Raw genomic sequence first — 18,666 nt, forward strand, 5'->3', positions numbered from 1 at the left:
CATCGAAAGTCGAGTATAAATGTCCTGCAGCTAAAGGCCTCCATCAAGATTCATATAATTGGACAGTAGTTGGACAAATTGGGTTTAGTACTTCTGGTAGTGAGTACTTTGGGGAACCATGGGTTGTATGAGTTAGAGCATATTAGAAAGAACCTGTTGTAGGATCTGGGTTTGTGTTAGATGATTTGAGGGAGAGTTGAAGAGCTTTGCTTTGGATTGCATGTTGTCAGTAAGTGGGAATAACTCTGTGATTGGGTATCTTAATAAATCTGTCCTAGAATGAAGGAGGGCTAGAGTGATGTTGAAGATAGCACAGACTAAAATTAATGGGGGCAGGGACTTGTTAGGTATTTTGTGGTTTGGGCAGTTTATGCTTTGTATGTATTCTACCGTGATTATGGAATGTAGTGGTATTGTTGAATGATCCACAGTAGTAACAGGGTAGCCTTGTCTGATGTTGATTTTCTGTGAAATACTTTATGTTCCATGGGAGAAGACCAAAGGCATAGCTGCGGACCAGGTGAGTCTCTCTCCTTTCAGGGGCTGCTCTTCTCCTCTTCTCTTGTATGTGTTTGGTTACTGAATAGAACTTTCTTTTCTCAAAATATGGTCCTGGATGTAGCATTAAGAAGACTTTTCTATATTAATTATCTTTGATTTGAACAGTGACATTTATATTGATTTCAGTATTACTCATTCATCTGAGTAATTTTGAGATGATTTCAATTCGAAAATATGGGATATTTTTGTTAGTATTGAAATACGTGTTTCTTGCTTGTCTCCTATATATGTCTGTGTGCGTGTGTGTATATACGCACACACCCACATATATATGAAAGAGGGCGCGAGAGCATACCACAAATACATAACCACATGTTGACTACTTTGCACAGCATTCTGATGAAAGAGCTATTATATTCTGATATTTTTTTTCCTTCCAACTTCAAATTTTAACTTAACCTAAATTTGTGGAAGTGATTGTAGTCACTACTGGATTTATTTTTATTAATCTCCTCACAGGGATCTTGTGGGGGAGGAAAGTGTATGATACATAGGAATGCACTTTGTAAGTAAATCCATTGCCTTGCTATCAAGTAAGAGAGCATTCTTTGTTTTTCAGAGGGCTAAAGAAGAGGCCCAGCAGAAAGAAGCCAAAGTGAAACTCCTTACTGAGTCCGTCAATAGTGTCATAGTTCAGGCTCCACCTGCAGCACAAGAGGCCTTAAAAAAGGAACTTGACACTCTAACCACCAGCTATCAGTGGCTCTGCACCAGGCTCAATGGCAAATGCAAGACCTTGGAAGTCAGTTGCTTTTCTTGATCTTTATTATTTATGTGTCAGTTTATTATCCTACATGAAACACAGTGATTAAGAATAGGACTGGTGTTAAGACTACTTAGGCTCAGATTCCTCACAAAGGCACTTAGAAGTTTGTGACTTTGGGCCAGTTGCTTACATTGTATAAATCTGTTTCCTATCTGTGAAATGGACAAAAAGTACCTGTTCCATAGGGTGCTGAGAAAATTAAATGAGCTATTTTAGTTAAAGTATTTAGTCTAGTGCCCAATAAATGTGAGCAGTTTGGTTCTAATTCTTCTTATTACTACCATTATTATTATTAGGTCACAAAAATCTTATAAATAAGTTTCCTCAAGATTTATAGAAACTGGTCTTTATTCTTTCATATATTTGAATGTGCATAAAAATCTTAGCAGAAAGGTATTTTGTGAAGAAGTATATTTTTTTATAATTGTCTTTAAGAATCGCTCTGCCCTGTAGGGTTATTCATAAGACATGTTGTCTAGCTCTTTTGGAGGGACATTTTACATTATATTTATGTATCACCTTAAGTCCTGCTTTATCTTTTCCATGTGCTTTACTCCTTAGATTATCTGAAAATAGTTGATAAATACTTCGTGTGAAAACACTATTTAATAACAGTAAGGATTGTGTCGAGGAGCCCAAAACTTTACCTAGCACCAAAAGCCAATGCTGCCAGAGACTGCCCACTAGCTGAGCTATAAATTAAGTCCCTTCCCCCACATGAACTGAGTCATCTTAGTGAATACAGTTGATAAAGAATTCATATGTATTCCAAACCAGTGGAGAGGGGCTAAAAAAGGACTGTACGACTTTACAACTTCAGTACAAATAGAAGAGGCTATAAGTGTAATTACAGATGAGAAATAGAAGGATAGCTCAATAGTCTTGAAAAATTTATTAGTATGAAAATAAAAGATCCCTTTAGAAAACATATCCCAAAATAGAATTCTGATGGATTGGCCTCTCTTTTACATGAACAACATGAGTAATACGAAGCGGAGAATAATAATGATGTAAAGAAATTAAGAATGTAAGAAAATATTCAGGAGTTTCATTTTAAAATACTGTCAAAAAGCCATTTTCTAGATACAAAAATGTATCTCCTGTAACAAAAATCCTCCCTCCTGTAACATGACAGTGAATTAGTTCTGACTTCCCTGGGACCCATAGTGTCATCTCTTCCCTTCCTTTCCCGTTCTTTGTTTTATTTTCTGTAGCTCTCAACACTAATACAACAGATTTTGTTCTCTCTCTGTCTCTCTTTGAGTATGGCTGACCCACAGTGTTATATTAGTTTCAAGTGTACAGCATAGTGATTAAACAACTCTGTACATCATGCTAAGCTCACCACAAGTGTAGCTCCCATCTGTCATCATCTGCTATTATGTAAAGGTTTCCCTTTAATATTTTCTATATACCTGTCTCTGTCAATTGGATTCTGTGTATTTTTCTGAAATCTGTCTTCTAGTTCTCAAATTATCTCTTGAACTGACTATTGTTGTATAAATATACTCATCTCTGTATACATATCTACCTATATACACGTGTGGGTATGATTTTGTATTTTTTCAAAGACCTTATTTTCTATTTCTTAAGATTTTACTTAGTTATTTAGAAAATTTATCTCTTCTTTTATGCAATCTTCTGCTTTTGCATAATTGATTATCTTTCTTCCTTTTGTTAAACAATTTAAACCTATGCAGTCTGTTTGGTTGAGAAGTCTCAGTGAGTAATGAGCATGAAAGAGTTTTGGTTTTCCAATAATGGTAACCACCCATGTCAAACCTCATTTTCTGCCTAGTAGTTGACTTCCTAATCACTATTGCTGTCTGATCCCATGATTTTTCATTCACTTTTAGTTATTAAAATTTAATTTTATTTAAATTTTGATCTCATAGTTTGTTAACATCTTCCATTAGTTTAGATTAATCTGTGGCTTCAGCAATTTATCCAAAGGTGGGAGTGAGAAAAAAATGATTTTAGCATCCCCTCCTCCCACTCAGTTTCTGGATAGTGATTGTGTAGTGTTGGTTTAAGGGAGAATAATGAGGGGAAATACATTCTCCATATGAATGGCCTTCTCTTTGCCAGTCACAGTTGCTATACCCTTTTATTAACACTCATAGACATCTATGATGATGAGTATGTTATCACCAGATTCTAGAGGTTATAACCACTGATCTGGCTTGTTCTCTATAGACTTGATGTGATCTGTTGGGGATCCATATGCATATAGACTTTAAACCTCCCCCCACCAAAGATCTCCTATTCATTCCTGGTGCCTTGGAGTATTCAAAAAAATTTCAGGCTGACTCTTGCCAGTAGCCTTAAACCACATTCTCTTGAAAGTTACATCTTTTAAACCCATGCTTCCATGATGCTCTGGAGTCTTATTTCTCTATCACATTTCAGCTTAGCCAGCAAGCTCCGGCAGATTACATCTCCTGTAACTCCTTGATTCCTCTTTGGTCATACCAGCATCTCAGTAGGGAATGCATGCCAACCATCTCTTTCTGAATGTACCCACCCATTGATGAGTGGTATTATTTTAGATCCTTTAAAGAAAAGGGACGAGGTGGGTTTCCCCTAAACACCACAGTAAAAAGTTGAGAAAAAGAATTGCCTCAAGGGCACCTGGCTGGTTCAGTTGGTAGAGCACATGACTCTTGATCTCGGGGTTGTCAGTTCAAGTCCCATGTTAGGTGTACAGATTACTTTAAAAGATAGAATCTTTAAAAAAATTGCTTCACTTTCCAGTTCTTCCTTCTTCATATCCTCCCCCATTGCCCTCCCCGTCAGCCCCGTCTATTTACACCACAGCTTGTGAAAACATGTTGCATAAGTTTTTTTTAACATAGAATATAGGGAACTTAGCCCTTTTATTTCTTACATATGAACTCTAGTTGCCAGTCTCAAGAAAAAGAGATCTTACTGGCAACTTTTAACAGCAGGCTAAACTTATTTATTATAAAATTCCTTACATTTGTGTCATCTTTAGAGTATAAGTTGCAGATTCTACATTCATTACAACTACTGACTGCCTCAAATGGCAGTAAATTTTCTCACGCGGCTTGTAATTTTTTTGTTTTTGAGTTCACTTGTAGTAGGAATTGTTTTTACTGAAAATCCTTTCTTCTCTGGGATGTCAGAGGGTCCTTATGAGTTTTTTTTTAATGTTCCTGCCAGAGTCGTAGAAATATTACGTTCTACTCTCATGTGTGATATAAACTTCGGTTTCAGTTTCTAGTGGGTGATTCCTTATTTTCCAACTAAAATCCAAAGGATTCTCAGCTTCCTTGCTAATTCCTTTTACTCCAGTGGATAGGGATTTTATAGTTCTTGTTTCCAGGATAGGTGGCACAGAACTTTACGCTGTTCTATCTCTTGGACTTCCTGAGACCAGTGCCCCTTTTTTCATCCCAAGTTAGTGTTGAATACCCTAGCTGGTATGTCACATACCCTGTTGTGATACGCCAGTGTTTTGTTAAGCTTGGCCTCCCAACCTCTGCATGCACTTAACTTCCCTCTTTGTTTCTGCTCCAGGAGGATTTTCATATTTCATAGAGCAGCCCGATGAACTTAAATGTTGTCCTTTATATTTTACCCAGCATTTCAGTATCACGAAAGCAAGGGTTGGGGGGAATGCCGCATCAGCTCCATTTGCTATTTTGAATGGAAGTTTCTTCTTCAATTGTCATCTCTTCAAAGCCACTGTGAATTCTGTGATTTCCAAGTAGTTTTGAGTTCCAAACTGCTAAGCCTAACAGTCTAAGTGGCTTTTAGCTCCAATTCAGGCTGCAAGACTACATTTTATTTTGCAAAGGTGACCTGTAAAGCCAGTACATTCAGGCTTTCCAGCTGCGTCCTTCAGATGCATTGAGGACACAAGAGGCCATCCATCCTGACAGTTAAATCAGCAAGGTAGTTCATTACCTCAGTCTGCACCAAAGTTAATAAGACACATTACCAATCACATCTCCTTATCTTCAAAGCTCTAAAGTACCTTCGGGTATTTAAGGAGATATTTATATTTTCCCACTGGGATCTTTGCCCGAAGGAAGACAGCCTGTAGTCCAGCAGGAGCTGGAAATGACCCAGATTTAAGTTTTCTATCACCTTTTAAAGCAAAATACTTAATTTCACTTTCTGTGATAAACTGTACATAAAATACTAAGCAAGTATTGGTAGGGTGGCAAGACAGGTTGGACTGATTCTTTTCATCAATAGAGAGGGACTGCCCTCCATCATTTGCAAGGGCTATAAGCAGAGTGAAAATGTGGGAAATCTGACAGAATTTTTGGTTTCTCCTAAAATAAAACTTCCTTCCTTGGCTTTATTTTTTGTGGAGTGTGGGGGGTGGTGGTAGCAGGTGGTAGTGATTGCACTACTGTTTTTATAGATTTGTCCAATATTTACAGTCTCAAATCTAATGGGGGAAATGACCATTTTTGTATTTTTATCCTCTAGTGCATCTTCCTGCTTTTTTCCCAGTAGACATAACCATAATCCAGAAATTTGCCTTTATTATTTCTTTGCTTAAAAATGTTTTATCACACTCACATGAATACCTAAATAATGTATTGCTCAATTTTGCTTGTTTTGAGCGTTACAAAAAATCATAACCTATAATGCTTAGTTTTTTAGGGCTTGCCCATTTTGCCCAACATTTTTGTGTCTGAGACTCATCCATGTTGTCTGTGTGATGAAATTTTCATTTTTACTTCTGTGTTCTGTGTTTAAATGTAGTACAGTGTATTTCTACATTCTCTGGTTAGCAGACATAAGGTTGTTTTAAAAAATTTTAGTTATTACCAAAAGTGCTGAAATGAACGTTCTCTTAACTATCTTTGTTGTCCATACAAAGTACTTTCTCTGAGGATATATATGCAAAAGTGGAGTTGCTGGATTGTTGGGTATGTGAATATTCACCTGACTAGAATGACAGATTGTTTTCCAAAATGGTCATTCCAGTAGACACACCCACCAGCAATAAATACAAATTTTTGTTAATGTGTATCTTTCTTACACTTGGAATTGTGAAATTTCTCATTCGTGTCAGTCAACATGGTATAAATATCATGTAATCTTGACTTACATTCCCGTGACTGCTAATGAGGTTGAACATATTTTCATATATTTGTTGGATATGCATATATCTTTTTCTTTGAAATGCTGGTTTAGGTTTTCCTTTCATTTTCTATTGGGATGTCTCTTCACTTTTTAACTGACCTGGGGTCATTTCTTTTTTACTCATCTGTTACAAATTTTGCAATTGTTTTCTTCAAGTTTGAGGCTGGTATTCAATTTCTTCATGGTATCTTTTGATAAATAGAAGGGTTTAATTCTATTATAATCAAATTTATTCAGGTTTTTTTTGGTTTGTTTTTGTTTTGTTTTTTACAAAATGTCTTACCTAAGATATCCTTTCCCATCCCAAGGTTATAAAATACTCTTCAGTATTTTCTGGTTGCAATCTTAAAGTTTTGCTTTTTTTATATATAAGCATATTTGTGTATTACAGTAATTATTTTTTAATATGTATCAAAAGTAATTTAAAATAGTCCTATCCTTGAAGTAGTTATTAGTCATATTCCTCTTAATACACCTCAAGGAAATAATTTGAAATATGGGAAAAAATCTATATTCATGATGATCTTCACCACAAATATATTAGCAAACAAAACCAAAAATAGTCTAACTACCCAGTAAGTTTTGACTGTTAAGAAAACAATAATACAGCCACTTAAATGAAACTTTAGATTTTCATTAAAAATATATCTTCTTAGTAATATAGAAAAATTATATGATGTAAGGTTTAGTGAAAAGAGCTCTGTAGCTAAATCTGTACTTTAATGTTAGCTATCAAATTACTTGCATGTGATAAAGTTTAAAGGAGCTCACAGAAAAGTAGTCATGGTTAATGTTTTGAGATGTTAGATTTATATGTAGGAATTTTTGTGTATGCTTTTATTTTTTATTTTCCAGACTGTATCTTTGATGAGTTTTTTATTTAAAAAAGCAAATCACTGACTCTTTAATTAATTTTTGTAGTAAGATGTTTCCTTAATGATTAGTAATTATAAACATATTAGCTGATCAACATGACTAGTTGCTTTTTTAATTATCTACTGCAAAGGAAAGGTGAACAATGTAAAATAAACTTGTTCCATTTTCACAGCTTTAAAAATGAAAATTCCAAAGCTCCATAGTCACTTCTACCACATATTTCATCTGTGATATGTATTTCTTTCTTAGGAAGTTTGGGCGTGCTGGCATGAGTTATTGTCATACTTGGAGAAGGCAAACAAGTGGCTCAATGAAGTAGAATTCAAACTGAAAACCACTGAAAATATCTCTGGGGGAGCTGAGGAAATCTCCGAGGTGCTTGATGTAAGTTGTGACTTAATCGGAAAGAGAAAAATTCCCATGCAGTGGATGCCCAGGACCAGGTAGAAAACAGTACAGATAGTGTGGCTGCTGTCCCTCCCCCGGCCCTGGTGCTGTGGATGAAGCCTTTGTTTCTTCTGTAAAGCTTCCAGTCTTGAGGTCGTAAAAGGATTTAAATAACCTTTTCCTGAGGACATCTGCCTTATTCTATATGACAAAGTTCTATGTTGACACGTCTCTTTACCTATTTAAATCTACCACAGACCCGTACAGACAGTGTGAAGGTACTGTTTTGCTCCTTCAGAGTAGAGCTAAACGATGATGATCATATAAAACGTTATTTCCAGTTTAAAAGCTACAATTATTGAATTGAAACATACTTTTAGAATATTTAAAAGCGTAAATTTATACCTTACAGAATGTTGTAAGGTATTAAATGTGCATGCTCTGATATTAGGAATGTATCTTTAAAATGTTCAGACATTTTAGTACTACAGACTCTAAGTACATTTTCAAGTTTTATCTTGAAGATGTTTCAAAAGTAAAATTTAGAGGAATTGGCAGGTATAAACTTTGATTTATGTGAACTTCTCATAATAATCATTTCTGTTCTTTCTGTGCATCTTATTGTATGTTTGGATGACCCTTTATGTAAATAATAAGTATGTAGTTTTGCCAAATGTATTGTACACAGGGCCATTTGCAGTGCAACCCCTGTGTAAATATGCTAAAATAATGTACATATTTTAAGATGTGAAGGAAATGTAAAATGTCACTTTAGATAGTATTGAGATTCTAGTGTGTTACAACAAGAACCTAAGCATCCTACATCTAACTTCCTTATTTTCTTGAGAGGATTGTAAAACCTGAAGAGGTATCAAAGAACAATGAGACTGGTCTCAAATGGACTATAAGTTTGGCCTTGTGCTAATCAGAGATGTCAACTGACCAAGCATTCCTTGTGAATTGGCAATGTGATGCATCTTCCAATAAAAGTTGAAGCACACACAGTGCGTTAGTAGAAGGACGGTGGCCAGAACAAAGGGTGTGATGAAGCAGTTATCCTAGTAAATGATCGTATTAAAGGACTTCATCCTCATCTTTATTGCTTTTCCATCCAAAGATGCCTGCTCCACTTACAAGCTATGTATGTGGAGAAAAAGTATGAAGGGCAAAGGGATTTCTTCTAGAGGTTGTACCTTTTTTTTTTTTATTATTTGGGAAGGGAAATTCTGCTCTTGAGTTTCATCTACATATTGTTCAGAATCATGTCACTTAGCCATCACTAGCTGTAACAGAAGTTGAGAAATTGAGTATTTTACCTTTCCAGGTATAAGAGTAGAGGACATCAAAGAAGAAGGTGGCTGTGGATAATTTTTAAGTGCCCCAGTCCACAATCCTGCCACAAGCTCATGAAGATATACATGCAGAAACATCATAGTTTTTTAAGTAACAATGGTCTTTCATGTTTTATTATCCCAATTCAGTATTGCTTTAAATTGTTTTTAACTTAATGATATGTAAATAAGAAGATACTGAGCATTTTGTGTTAATTCAATATATTTAGAAAAAGAAGGGAAATAATAATTATTGCAAATGTGTTTCAGTCACTTGAAAATTTGATGCAACATTCAGAGGATAACCCGAATCAGATTCGCATATTGGCACAGACCCTAACAGATGGTGGAGTCATGGATGAACTGATCAATGAGGAACTTGAGACATTTAATTCTCGCTGGAGAGAGCTACATGAAGAGGTATGACGATAAGAGTGAAAAATCTTTTTAAACTGATTTGCGTAAATACCTAGCGAATACTTTTAGGTTTCTCAGTTAAAACAAAGCATACGTTAAATATTGGCTCAACTTCCAGGTTTTAGAAATTGTCATGTGCCAGACGTGGGTAAATTATTTACATGTGTTTTCTATCATTTTATCTTACAAAAAACATTATAAAGGGTGAGTTTTAACAGGAAATGGAGACATACCGAATACAGTGATATGCTCAAGTCTACAAGCTGTAGACTAACTATTCAAAATCAGATCTTACCTGGCCACAGGATTCTTTTCCCTCCCTACCCAAAATTAACTAATACGTGTAGGTATCCTCATCTCTTTCTCCCTCTTTCCCTTTCAGAACACAAGTAGGGTGGAGGGGCAGAGGGAGAGGGAGGAGCAGACGCCGCTCCCACCCCTGGCTGAACAGGGAGCTGGCTGTGGGGCTTGATCCAAGGTCCCTGGGATCATGACCTGAGCCAAAGTCAGAGGATTAACCGACTGAGCCATCCAGGCACCGCCCCCCCCCCCCTTTTCAACACATGCACACACATATTATGGTCACGTGTAATCTGTTAGTCATATGTGTGATCCTTAGTACCCTAGATATTGTTTATTCTTCCCAAGTAATACTAAAGAGCTTTAATTTATATGTAACAGAAGAATTGTAATATGTAAAAATTAAACCATGTGGTTTCTGAATGTTTTCAATCAAAATTAAGAGAAAATAGCATATTACTCCCAATTGAATAGTGTTTTACATATACTCTCCTAAATCAAGAATGGATTACTTCTCAAAAAGAACAAGTAGATCATAATGAAGTTTAGTTGTGTATCCATTTACTCTGTGTATCTCTAACATGTGAGACAGTGTTCTAAGGTTAAGTAGTAAGTAGGAAAATTTCCTCTCCTTCATTACTCATAGACATTAAGTAGTTAAGCAAAAATTCACTGGTTTCTTAGTATGTTCAGAAAACAAAAACAAATAATGTCCTTATAAGATGCAAAAAGTTGTGTTAAAAGTTATCACAGAGGATTGGAGAACACAGAAAAAGGGTGCAGACCTCTGTGGGTCAGCACAGGAAGGCATTTGGGGTAGCTTTTCTAGAGAAAATTCATTGTGGACGACATTGTAATTTTTTTAAGATTTAAAACATTTTTTAAAGTAATCCCTACACCCAGTTTGGGGTTTGAACTCACAATCCTGAGATCAAGAGCTCTGTGCTCTACTGACTGAGCTAGCAGGCAGCCCTGTGAACATTTTAAAAACAGAATAGGAGATAGCCAAATGGGCAGATGTAGGAGAGCAATCCCAGACAGGTAGACATACACATGCAAAGAATTAGAAGCATGAGGCTGGTTATCATTGTACATCTGCAAACCATGTGGTTTTGCCTGAGTGTAAGGTGCAGGTGGGGAGTGTCTGAAGGTAGACCTGAACAAGTAGGCATCAGCAAGTTTGCTGAGGGAGACCAATGTTTCTCAAACAGCCTGGTATATAACCACGCACTCAGGAAACCACTGAAGGGTTTAGAATGTCAGGGGGAAGGGCCACCAGGGTGGCACAGTTGGTTGAGCGTCTGACTCTTGCTTTTGGCTCGGGTCATGATCTCAGGTTTTGAGATCGAGCCCTGTGTCAGGCTTGGCACTCAGTGTGGAATCTGCTTGAGATTCTCTCCCCCTATCTTTCTTCCCCTCCTGCTCATGCTCACTAGCTCTCTCTCTCTCAATAAGTAAGTAGGTAAGTAAGTAAATAAATAAATATTTTTAAAGAGTATAAAGGGGGAAGGAGAAGAGAGTCGCCACAAGCAGATTATATTCCCTCCGCAGTGACTGTGGAGAGTAGGTGGTGTAAGAGATAGGGAGATGGCAGGTAGTGAGACCAAGGAAGAAGTGGTATTTTTATGTCAGTTGAAGACAAGGGCGGTGGTGATAGGTACAGTGAAAATGAAAAGTCTAGGAGAGCAGCTTGGTTTCTGATTTGGGTGACTGGATAGCTGTTATTTTTCATAAACAAGATGGAGAAAATGAGAAAAAGAAGTTTGGAGGTGAAAAATCACATGTCACTTTTTATCTCCATTGATCCCGAGGTGCCTGCTTAAGTTTGATACCAACCAGAAGCAATCCCTGAGTCAAGCACTTAGGTGGTAGTAGTTAATTTGAGAGATAATACCAAGAAGGACAAGTGAGGGGGTGGGGAGAGTGGGGAACCAAAACTTGGACGGTTGATAAAGGGTACTTTTATCAGTGAGTTTCCACTGTGAGTGAGCTAGTCCTAGTGGGAGCTTTAAAGAAATCATGAACTGTCCCACTGAGCTGATGGAAGCTGGAATGTTTATCCACCAATTTCCGTCTGTTTTTGTTTGAGGATTGCCCTCAGGTGCATAGAATCCTGCGCTTCTGGGCTGTCGAGGGCAGTCCAATTAAGAAATGTAGGTCTTTGAGGTGGGAATTGTAGCAGTGCTTGCAGAAACTGGCCACCATAGCTTTAGGTGAACTCAGAGCCATTGAGGTTAAGGGGCTTTGTGGTAGGGTATCAACAGGGTCTACTAGAGTACTTAGGGAGTGTCTAGCAGGGATATTCCATAATCAGGAAAAGAGATACACAGCTCTGAAGTTAGAGTGATCCAGACTAGTTATACAGATGTGGGATTTACCAGGCCACATGCTAGTTAAAACTGTAAAGTTCATGACATCACCCCAGATAAGCCAAAAGAAAATAAATCATGGACAGAATTTAGGAATTACACATAAAATCAAGATTCAGGCTGGGATACCTTGGTAGCTCAGTCTGTTAAACACCTGCCTTCGGCTCAGGTCATGATCTCAGGGTCCTAGGATTGAGTCCCTCATCAGACTGAGTGCTCAGCATGAAGTCTGCTTGTCCCTCTCCCTCTCTCCTCTCTCTCTCTCTTTCTCTCTCATAAATAAATAAAATCTTTAAAAAAATCAAGGGTTAGATAGAGGAAATAGTGTTTCTAAAGGAAATGAGAATAAATGGTCACAGAGGTATGAGGAGACGCGAGTTAAAAGCAGGGTGCTTAGGAGGTAGCAGTTTATAAAGAGAAGTCATGAAAAACATGCCAGATACAATAGAGAGGCCTGGTAAGATGAAGACAGAATCAGGCAAGAAGGACATCACTTAATGATACTTACCAGAATGGTTTTGATGGAGTTTCCCTGGGGATAGAGAGACCAGTGCCAGGGCGTTAGAGAAGACATTAGGGAGGAGGAAGGAGGAAAGCTAAGTTTGCACTATGCTTGTAAGGAGCTTGGATGTTAAGAGGAAGAATGATCCTGAGAGGGATGGTAGCTAGGAGGGTATGTAGGAAACCTTTTGTTATTTAAGTCCGGGAGAAGTTTGATCATGTTTGTAAATTGGAAAGAAGTCTGGAGTAGGAGAGCCTACCCTCCCTCAGATCCTGAAGACGAGTAGGTGACCGTGGGTCAGATCGGTGTGGAGGTGTCTGCAAGGATCCTCCAAACAGTTCTGAATCCTGCCACTGTCTTTCCCGAATACTTTAGTCACCCTTTCCCCTTATCAATGTGAAGGACTGAGGATTGGAAAAGGGGATTCCAAACAGTCCCTTGGCCTCTCACTGTTGTTGCACTATTATTGGAAATGAGCAAGAGTAGTTACCTGTAGATGGCAACTGACTCAAAGTTCATTTAAATTTGGATTTTGTTAGGGAATTAGAGTGTGCTCTTATTTATATTTGACTGTTAGCGTCAGGTTAGAAATTGCCGTTCAAGCAAAAAATCAAAAGTCACATTGTAGAACCGACCTTGGCTAAGCTGTGAAAAGGCCCAAATTTTAATCTTTAACAATGTGCAGAGTCTATTTTCTCCTTAGCAACAGATCATTCTCTAACCTGACCTTGGCATCAGCCATATTATGTAATATTCTTGCAAACCTTTAGTAACACAAAAACTACTTACGTTCTTACATTGCAAAGTTCTTTGGTGTGGAACCAGGCATTTCCCCCAAGTAAATAAAAATTCAACTCAAAAACAGACCCTGATTGAAAATCTACTCTGCTATATCCAAATTGAGTTGTTAAAGCATCGACTATAGAATCAGAAAACCTTGGGTTGGAATAGCCCCTTGTATTAGGGTTAGACAGGCCACAGAAACTACGCAGTGACTTGAACAGGAAAGGTTTAATATAAATAAGTATTAAGTATTTACTGGGAATTAATTTTTAAGAGAAAGTAGAAGAAAACTCAAAAAGAGTCCCCTAGGGCTGAGCAATAGTACCCAAGGAAGGAACTGACTTGGAAAGCAAGGAGCTTTACCCAAGGCTGAGATTCAGACCTGTTTGGCAGGAGTGTGACTCTAGCCCATGAGATGGCAAAGAAATGCTCTGAGTGGACCCCACCAGGGCTCTTACATAGTCAGTGGGCCGAAGCTTGTGTCAACAGAAACTTGGAGTGGCATGCTGACAAAGTTCATAGGGAAGTAGCCTGTGAAGGATGCTCTTGATTTGCTGGGAAGCCAAGTGGTGGGCCTGTTCCGCCTGCTAGAAAGCTACCTGTGGCTGGTGCTAGTGAACTGAGGGAAACCAGTTTGGGCACCAGGAAGCTGCCCATGGATTTGCCCCCCCATGATGAACTTGCCACGGGTGTACCTACAGAGCTTGCCAGAAGACACCTGCAGAAGGTGCTGCTGAAATTTATGGGAGAGTTGGGAACAGAGGAGTTGAGCTCCATTAAGGCATCCTACAGGTCAACCCAGAGCCATGGAAGCAAGAAAGAAGTACACACACACTGGAACCAAGAAATCTCTACTTCCCCTGGTGTCACTCCAGTGCCCTCTACTGACAAAGTTTAGCATCAGGCCAGCTGGCAAAGAGAAATACTTGAGTATCACAAGCAGATGACTGTTTAGAGGCAGGAAGTTGATAACGGGCACACCCCTCCACAGCTCATTGACTGTGTGGCCTTGGGTAATATTTGTAAGCTCCTGCATCCTCATCTGTGATAACAGCTCCTGTTTCATAGGGCTCTCCTGAGTAAAATAAAAAATACTGTGTGGAAAGGGCTTACTATAGTGCTAAGAGCATAGTACATATTCAAGAAACGATTGGCGTTTTATTTTTACTAGGTTTTGTACTTTAGTACCTACCCTCAAAGCCAGTGTGTGTATTTTGGTGTTTGTGTGTATGTGTGTGTATCCCACCAGGGGCAGGGATAAACAAACGAATATATATATTCCAATATGAAAAACAATGAAATGCACACACCTCTATTGTTTAGATAAATGCAGAAGACTGATAGAACTTTTTATCCCCTAAATCTTAAATTGGAAGGTCTCCACTTCTACTTCAGTAGTCAATTAGGCAGAATGTTATAGTAACAATAAATAACTTGAAATAAATAAACTTGAAACCACTCTCAGTCCTGGCTATGCTTATGTGAAATATCTAGCCAATAATAACCCGAGAGTAACTCGGCAATGAGAAAAGAAAAAGCACATTTGGTGCTTTAGAGCTTTGATAAAAACCATATGTGTTGGAGATAATATCCTTTCAAATTCCGTAATGCCAGTCTTTAAGGAGCTGGTAAGACTTTAGAGTTATGATGTTGATATGATGGGTAGTAACAGACTTTTCCTATTTCTTAGGGTCTAATCTGGGTTCTTGGTCATTTCAAAACTATTTAGGTATTAGAGCAACACCTAATAAGTTGTTAGCTGAATTAATCATTTGGGGTGTTCCCATTGAATATTTAGTTGAGAAGACTGATGTTTTGATGCAGTGTGGAAGGAGCCTTGGGTTAAATTATCTAAGGGGCTGAGGAAATAAAATGATTACAGTAACCGTTTTTAAATTGATTTATTTTCAAAAAAATCTATAGTGCATTAGATTGTTGTAGTGAAAAATTCTAACGTTGTTTCAAACCGTAATTTCCTTGATTTTTTTTGTTGCTGTTGTCCAAAGAAAAACAGTTTTTCCATCAGTAAAGTGTCCCTTCACTTGAAGATGAGCCTTAGCCCATTTTCTTCTCAATTAAATGCCTATGTCAGAGGTTTGTGGGTTTTTTTTTTTATTGAACAACTAATGTTTCTTATAGCCACAATTATGCAGAGCAAAGGTAACATTCAGTTGCCTGTTAAATCAATCAAACAGCCAGAGTTTCTATTGCCTATGAATATTTAAAAGAGATACGCCAGATCCCGTCCCTAATTTCCGAGTGTGAGTTTGCATTCAGATACATAATAAATTCTTTCCATTCCTTGAAAAGGCATCGTTCACTCTTCATAATCATATGGTACTATATTTTCTACTCATAGTAATGATTTCGAAGATGGTGAGCAAACCAGGGATCAGCTCCAAAAATCATACCAAATCATCTGATTTTTACGACTTATTACAAACTAACCAAGCTACAGAAGATTTGTTAGAGATACAGCAAAACTCATAATAGCACTAACGGTCTCATGGTTCCAAAGGCCCAGTCCCTGCTGTAAGTGTTCAGCATGCAGTTTTTCATTTGTTGTCACAATAGCCCTATGTTTTAAGGTCTTTTACAGCCTGTTTTACAGACATGGAAAGTGTATCAAAGGCCACAGAGATAGTGAGAGGCTATTAAGCATTCAGACCCAAGTCTCCTTGCAATTGGAGCCTGGGCGCATGACCATTTGGCCACAGTATCGGTGATCTTTTCCTTCTATTAACAATAAAAACTGCCTGGTAAGAAGTGAATATTCCAATTCACTAGTTTCCCAATTTCTAAGGATAACTTACAGCAGGAGCTTAAAAGTATTATGGATGACTAAAAGAAATTACCCTAAGAGTCTTAAATATTAAAATCACACATTTAGAAGTCCAAAGTCTTCACCAGTTCTCTTGATTAGTGATTATTTCATCCTCCTTGTGAATTATTAACACCCCAACTTCTGTCCCTTTCAAAGTCATCTGTAAATTCTTTCACCTGACATTATATAACAGAATAAAAGAGAAGAGGCAAAATCAGAACTAGTTAATTCTGCTTTAATAGTAACTTTAATGATAGGCAGCTTGAGGGACCAATTAATTGTTCCAGGTAATTATGACTTTGAATTGTGCACTCAGTGTCACATCCACCTTGGCACAGATAGACCAGAATGGACAAATATTGATTAAAGAAGAACTGTAAAGTAGTCCAGGAAAATAAACGACAGTGTAGCTGTCACGAGGTCAAGATTTTATTTGGAAGTAGTTTGTCTAATAAAAGTATATGCTTTATGAGTCTTTTAGTATGTTTACTTCTTAGAAAATATCGCCCTATGATAATAGTAATAGCTAATATTTATGGAGTGCATTTTATGTCATTCCTTGTGCTAAGCAGTGATAAACAGTATAAAACTTAATCCCCACATTAGTTTTATGAGGAAGATTTGATGAGCTTACTTCACAGATGTTGAAATGAAGCTAACTTCCATTTCCACGGATGAGGCAGACTAAGTATTCTAAAATGCCTTCTGCAAAACATCAAGATTCTGGCAGTTTTCCAATAAATGTACTTTTGTGTTTTTTTTCTCTTGAAAGGAAGGATGAGTTAGCCTTTACAGGCCAGCCCCACCCCCAAAAGAATTGGATGAAATCAAAGCCATAGAAATAATGCAGCTATGAGGACTGACCATTGCATTACCCTTGTGTTAAAAACTAATACTAGCAAGCCATATTCTTGGCAAATTAGGCCAAAATTCTCTTTGTTGGAAGAGAAAGCTGAGTTTCAGGCTCAAGCCAAATTGGGGAGCTGAACAGAGATTCTATATAAACCTGCTTAAAGTTACTCAATAAATATTAGCTATTACATCTTCCAAGAAATGATAGGTGGGGATATTCTGTCTTTCTGCAGAAGATACCCTATAAAAATACATCCATTTCTCTTCCCACTAAACATAAAAGTAATGGTAAAAATAATTATATTCATCTCATATGAAAAATTATAACTATAAGCCTGTTCTTATGGGGATCTGTTATTTGAGGGTATATTATTGATAAGGGTCAAGGGATCCCCAAGACAAGAGTTTAAGTTAAAGGGGCTCTAGGTTGGTAACACCCTAACAAAAAGTGGCTCTAGGTTGGTCAGAAGCAAATCCAAATCCTTTACAAAGAAAAATACTCTTAGTATTCTCACAGATTAAATTTAGTGAAATTTCAGCATACAATGAAAATAACCCACAAGCATGATATAGTAAGTCTTCATGAGGTGAACTCATCACATAGAACACAGAGGTAATTTAGACCACCTCCTCTATAATTTCAGATATTAGAATTACCAGATTGTTAGTATTAAATAAGTAGATGTAATATTTAAGATATAAATGATACTGAAAATTAAACAAATGAAACATAAAGTTGAGGAAGAAGATTGGAAAAGATCCAAATAAAACTATTAGAATTAAAATTAACATTCTAAAACTTAAAAAGGGTATGTATATTAAACCGTTGAAGAAAAAAATAAGAGGAAATTGAAAGATAATATACAGAATGTAGTACTAAAAACTAAGGAGGTAGAAAATAAGAACAGAAAGACAGAATATATTGGGAGTAGATTATGAACATCTAACTTATGTCCAATAGGAGATTCTGAAGAAAAGAATAAAAATATGGATATGGAGGAATATGTGAAGGATGTTGAAGAAAAAATTCTGGAGCCAGTGACTAAATGCACTTAACCAGAAGGCACAATGTATGACAGGCAGAATAAATAAATAGAAATCTACTGTTAAACTTATTGCAGTGAAACTGCAGAATTCCAAAGACAAAGATAAATGTATATATTAGCAGCTAGAGAGACAGATCGTCTATGAAGGAATGAAACATAGACTGACATTAGTTTTTTTTTTTTTTATTGAGGTGTAATTGGCATGTAACATTATATAAGCTTCGGGTATATAACATTATGATTTGCTATTGTATACACTGTGATCAGCACAAGTGTAGATACCATTGTTACCATACAAAGTTACATTTTTTCTTGTGATGCAAACTTTTAAAATTTACTTTGTTAGAAACTTGTAAATATGTACTACAGTATTTTTGACTATATATAACATGTATATTGCATCCCCATGATTTATTTATTTTATAACTGGAAGTTTATACCTCTTGACTCCCTTTACCTCTTTTCCTCACCCCCCCAACTCCCCTCCCCTCTGGCAACCACCATTATGTTCTATGTATTTGTTCT

The 18,666-nt window shown here is 37.1% G+C and overlaps 1 protein-coding gene across 11 annotated transcripts in view; it reads left to right on the top strand.

The window, feature by feature from the left end:
- DMD (dystrophin) overlaps positions 1-18,666 on the top strand; it is a 2,097,152-nt gene that overhangs the window by 820,364 nt on the left and 1,258,122 nt on the right. For all 11 annotated transcript variants that reach the window (XM_087859359.1, XM_087859361.1, XM_087859356.1 and 8 more), the window contains 3 exons: positions 1,121-1,303; positions 7,580-7,714; positions 9,319-9,468. In XM_087859359.1, coding sequence (XP_087715485.1) covers positions 1,121-1,303; positions 7,580-7,714; positions 9,319-9,468 — 468 coding nt within the window. The remainder of the gene's footprint in view (positions 1-1,120; positions 1,304-7,579; positions 7,715-9,318; positions 9,469-18,666) is intronic.

The sequence above is a fragment of the Ursus americanus genome, chromosome X, assembly GCF_024610735.1.
Source record: "Ursus americanus isolate L20-20 chromosome X, mUrsAme1.1.p, whole genome shotgun sequence".
Taxonomy (NCBI): domain Eukaryota; kingdom Metazoa; phylum Chordata; class Mammalia; order Carnivora; family Ursidae; genus Ursus; species Ursus americanus.